The sequence below is a fragment of the Stegastes partitus genome, unplaced genomic scaffold (assembly GCF_000690725.1).
Source record: "Stegastes partitus isolate 25-593 unplaced genomic scaffold, Stegastes_partitus-1.0.2 Scaffold1041, whole genome shotgun sequence".
Lineage (NCBI taxonomy): Eukaryota > Metazoa > Chordata > Actinopteri > Pomacentridae > Stegastes > Stegastes partitus.
In genome coordinates, this window is record NW_007578772.1 from 231,395 (window position 1) to 236,981 (window position 5,587).

At 44.9% G+C, this 5,587-nt stretch overlaps 1 protein-coding gene across 1 annotated transcript in view; it reads right to left on the bottom strand.

The window, feature by feature from the left end:
- The window catches only part of tanc2a (tetratricopeptide repeat, ankyrin repeat and coiled-coil containing 2a), a 58,186-nt gene that overhangs the window by 36,360 nt on the left and 16,239 nt on the right, over positions 1-5,587 (bottom strand). Inside the window, exons 2-3 of the mRNA XM_008295376.1 lie at positions 3,233-3,336; positions 3,006-3,113 (exon numbers count right to left, since the gene is read on the bottom strand). Coding sequence (XP_008293598.1) covers positions 3,006-3,113; positions 3,233-3,293 — 169 coding nt within the window. The 5' untranslated portion in view covers positions 3,294-3,336. The remainder of the gene's footprint in view (positions 1-3,005; positions 3,114-3,232; positions 3,337-5,587) is intronic.

Consider the following 5,587-nt stretch of genomic DNA (forward strand, 5'->3'; position numbering starts at 1 on the left):
AACAACTGTAGCGACGAAGCGACTTTCCTACCATTCGTCTGTGCATACGTAATGTAATTAGACTTGTCAGGTTGCACCTGTTCCCACATCGCAGCTGTAAAGACGAACGTTTGTCCAGTGGCCAGAAACACAAACAACAAAAGTATAGTAAAAATTTGCTCTCGAACAGCTGGATATGCTAGAAGAAGCTGTTTGCTGAAATATCAACTCAATCTACATGTCACTACTGGAGCTTGCTGCCCCCTACTGGCAAAAAATGGAACTACTACTGAGCTATGCTAAGCTAGTTAACCTTTAGCAGGAGTTAGCTGCTGTTTTTTCGCAAGATGACTGGAATTAGCTTCTAATGACATTTACTTTATTCATGCTATATAAAAAATGATAAAGTGTTTAGTTAAGGCTAGCTGTGGCTATAGCAACAGCTAGCTCGCACATGATTAGTGCTCTTGCTATAGCTATGTTAGCCGGTGTTTTAATCGCACAACTAGAGTGCAGTTTCTATGAATCTTTAACACAGCAAAATGACTGTCAGTTGCCAATGTTGTGCAGAAATGAGGAGGACAAGAGGGAGGAAGGTGAAGACAATGAAGGTCTGTGGGAAGGAGGCAGGGAGGATCAGCAAAACACAGAGAAGAAAAAAAAAAAAAGGAGAGAAGAGAAATAAACTGAAATCAGAGCCGGAGAGTGTTTGTGTGTGTTGACATGCTGTTCTGACTTTGAGAAGTCGCCTTGGCTCACAATTGTGTTTCTGTTTTGACAGAAAGCGAGCAGCAGAGAGACAAAGAAAGAGAGAGAGGAGACTCCACATGGTAATGTTTAGGAGAAGTGTGTCAAATCAACCCCGAGGAGGAGGAAGAGGAGGAGCAGCAGGAAGAGAGGAGGAGGTTAGCAGGGGGTTGGGAGGTGTTACGTTTCTCTGTTTTCTCTCTCTCACTAATGCACATGAGGGCGATCGAATGCAGGGTTAGAGGTCAGCTCCCTCCCCGACCACCACCACCTCCACCACCACCACCACCACCCAACTCCACCAGTCTGTCCAGGTTGTTTGTACCAGAAACCATTTCTCTCTTGTTCATGCCTGCATTACTTCAGAAGAGGAGGTTGTTGAAGTCCAACACTGTGCAGGCATAAGTTAAACATTTAGGTAAAGTGGTACCATTAGACTTCCCTGCTGGTGATCCTTGTCTGTACACTCATTAGGGATGCTAATGATTGACGGTTAATTGATTAATAATGTACGAGGTGTGTCAGGACAGTTTCAGGACTGGTGTCACAAAAGATAGATTTCAAATCCAAACTACAAACTCCCCTTCAAAGTAATGCCCCTGGAGTCTTCCCCAGCTTTCTCTGCCACGTCGCCATGCACTCCTGGAAGGATTCCTCCTCAGCTCCATCGTCACAGCCATCTTGATGTCGTCCACGTCTTCAAAATGGGTCCCCTTGATGACCTCCCTTGAGCTTGGGGACGAGGAAACAAATCCCACGGAGTAGGGAGGTTGCTCCAGCACGGAGATGCTCTTCTCAGCCAGGACCTGTCAGATGCTCAGGACGTTGTTGTCATGGTGAAGCAGCCACGACTTGTCCGGCTACAACTCTCGCCTCTTCTGAACAAAGCAAACGGATCTCTTTGTAGACGTGCTGGTTGATCGTCTGAAGGGGGAAACTCGTAGTTTGTAGCTTGAAATATATCTCTTGTGACACCAGTCCTGGAACTTTTCTGACGCACCTCGTAATGATGTAGCCGATTAAATACATATTAATGGATAAGGCAAAAGATGAAGGCATGCGTATCAAACATTATACCTCGTACCTGCTTTGCCACCAGTGCTCAGATAGATAGCAAAGGGCCACCATGACGAAGACACGCTTAACAGTGACTGACAGTGCTTTTATAATCCCAGTAGCGTACGTCATTGACCAGTGTCCACTGACTGAAACAGCTACAACAACACAGGGAGCTACGTACTCTGATTCACCAAACTGATTAATCGATTTTTTGCACTGCAAGAAAATTATTCGACATTTGCATCCATAACACCCACACGAGTCAACTCTCAGGGACTATACATGAATTGAACAGACCTCCATACGTTTATTTTTCTTTCTGATGTCTCCACGGGTTATAAAAAGTCAACATACGTGTCGTAAATCTCGGTCGCGTGGTCCATTAGAGCCATCAGCAGACTGCGTTGTGCTATGCAGCATAACTTCAATCTGTACCGCAACTGTTGGCGCGTTGGGTTTGGAAACATCATCAAATATCTGTGGCTGTTTCTACCTCTGGGGCAAATGTAAGGATTGTAATTTGATTTCTGAGCAGATTTACGGATGTTCATTCATCACTGTGTTCCAACTACCCTGAGTTATAATGTGAAAAAACCTTAAATATCTAAATTACAGAGACCAGAGCCACAGTTCAGAGCTGATTAATAATGCATGTACGTCTCTAGTTACTAGAATCGTGTGCTAAGAGTAACTCTCATGCTCCAAATCTGACCTTAAGGGTACAAACCGAAAAACCCAGTTCATCTGTTTGCACCATGTGAGTGTGGTCTGATCAGATTTAGCCGACAACAACACACCAACAGATTCTGATTCAACCATCATTAACTGCTGCAGGAGAAGGCACAGCCCACTTCAAAACCAGTCGAAAAACCAGATCAAAACTAACAAGCTATGAAAGGACAGTAACAAGATGATTGACAAAACACATTTCCAGGATCTTTGAAGTGGCCCAAACGCAGCCGTGATCCAGGAATTCCAGTCATACACAATATGCAGAGATCTTTTAATGCCATTAAAGTGTATTTTATGATTCTTTATGAAAGTTTCTGTCCCAGTCTACACGTCGCGGCGCTAATCCCGGCATCGAGTTTCTTCCTGCGGACGTGTTTGTTTTGCTAACTCGTAGCTAGAAGGCGCTCGGCTGGATATTGCCATCTGTTTCTCCCTGCGTGATGTGCTGCGCTGTGCCGAGGTAGATTAGATGGATAAGTCAGTCCTACCGGGTCTCTTGGCCAGGCGGAGGTTGAGGAGGGGAGAGGAGGGCAGTGAACGGGTGAATCCCTCCATCATCCTGACTTCGGAGCCCTCTGAGTCTATGCTGCTGCCACCTGTTGGAAAAGAGTCAGAGGTATAAAAATCATAGACTCCATCACCTGTTTGTGTGTGTCTTTAAAGGATGTACAAATATGTGTAACGTGAAGGATTAGAGGCGCTTGGAGGGACTGACCGCTGTTGTTGCTCTTGCGACCTTTGCCTCCCAGCAGCATCTTCAGACTGTTTCGGAACATGATTGCTCCCAGCGACGGGTCACGCTTCTGGCAAAAACGCTCCCTAAACAAAGAGAGAGAAAGTTAACCATTAGGATGTAGTTCCTCTTCCAGCTGACTAGTAGCGTCCACCCTGTCACACTGGGATCCTTCTGCAGTGGGTGTTTCTTAAAGCAGCTTCTCCCTTGTGTTGCCACCACCAGCCTTCATCCTGCCGAAGAGTTTAAGAACTGGTTATGAGCATCTGAAAGGGCCGGACTGACAGAGCGCTGCAGCATCAGCAGCCGCCGTGTGTTTGCTGGTGTCACCGTTGAATTCTACACAAAGCGGCTTTGAGTTTGCACGTGTCTGCCTTTATTTATTATTTATTATTTATCAAGCTCCAGCCTGTGTGAGATTATTGTCCTGTTAGCGTCCTACCTACAAGTCTGCTTGCTGACATGATGATATTAATCATGTGATTGATCTCAGGTGACATCGCCCGACCCTTTGTGGGATGTATTTGTTCAAGGACAAAACAAAAAAGCAGTTGAGGGAGGTATTGATAAACGAGCGCCGCCGTGTTGAGTTGGCAGTTTAGCGGTTAGCTCGCCAGCTTGCTACGGTGGTCCTGCATCACAGAAGAATTTTTCCATGCAGCAGCTTTCTGGACCGACGAGGCCATCGGTCATTATTACAGTCCGACTCACCTTTGACCTAGATGCAGGAAAAGTCAAAATCATCCCCGGTCCCTGTTTGTATGAGCAACGTTTTTAACTTTATGAGCGTGCTGCAGTCAAACAGCTGACTCTGCAGAATATCTAATATGTCCTACAGGGACTATAATTATTACTCACACACACACAAACACACACACACACGATCTCTCTTCCTCCTTCTCTCTTATTTTACTACAGTGTGACTTTCAAGCACACCCAAACTGCTGGCTGGTAATATTGTTGCTAGGCAACCGCCTGCCGTTGCTAAGCGATGCATTATTAAGAATGCGTATTGGACATAACCCCGTGTGAGTGTGTGCGTGCCGTTCGACAGGACTTTACGTGTGGGGTCACTACAACAAGTTGATTTAATTAAGAGAAACAAGGAGCTTCCACGAGCTTCACCGGCCACGGTAACCGGAACGGTACCGAAACCCTGTCATGCAGATTTAATCCCCCCAAAAATGTGGCCGATCAAACCTGATGACCGGGCGGCCGGTCAGACGGTAATCCTCCAGTGAAATGATTTGTCTCATGACTTCTGCTGCTCTGTCTACACACACTACTGCAGCCGATCGTGATTTGAATGTGAGAGAAAACATGCATTTGGTTGTGTGTCGTCGTGTGTGTGTTGGCGTGTGAGTGTGTGTGTGTGTGTGTGTGTGTGTGAGAGAGAGAGCTGATAATGAAATGATCAGAGTCAGAGCAGTGAACAGATGGCAGATTAAAATAGTACGGACATCACTTCCTTGTTTCTCATTCAGACGGGGTGGTGTCACACCCCGCCCTCGGACCACACACACATGCACACACACACACACACACACACACACAGATATATTAACAACAATCCCACAGGCTGTCTAAATAATATATACTTCATGCTTCGTTTACTGTACTAAGAGTAAAATAATCAGTTATATACAGCTTCATGGATGCAAGACTTGGTTAAATTTAAAAACCACAATAAAATCCATACGTCATGGAATTTGAATACAACATAATCTCTAAATGACAGGATTCCTTTTTCATCCTATCTGACGACACATTAGCTGACGATTGTTAGCAGAACGCTAGTCGGAGCACAAGCATTTTCATTAAAGACTGACGTTATATGTCCACAGTAATAAAGCAGGCCACTTCTCTTACTCCTGCTCCTCTTATTATAAAGTTAAAGCTACCGAATGAAGTCGACTCCTGACTTCTAATTTCTACATAGAGACGGACCGAACAGAGATTTCTGAAGGTCCGTTTGCCAGACGGCGTTTCAAATAAACCTCAAACAGATTTTGATCTAAAATGTGGCTTAAAAAATGGCTTTCTAAAATCCGTCTTAATTAAAGAGTGACGGAGGACGCCAAATCCATCTGACTTTGAGATATATATAAATACACACAAGGATGAACCAGACTCATGGAGGTCCACAGCTCTCTCCCTGATATATATTTTCCATGTTGTCACAAAAGGAAGCAGTTTGTTTGAGGTGAGCCTTAAAATACATCCACAGGTGCAACTCAAATGTTGTCAGTTAACCAATCAGAAGCTTCCAAAGTCGTGACATCATCATCTGGGGTTTCACAAATAGTTTGAAGGCATCTTAGTGGATGTAAACTTCTG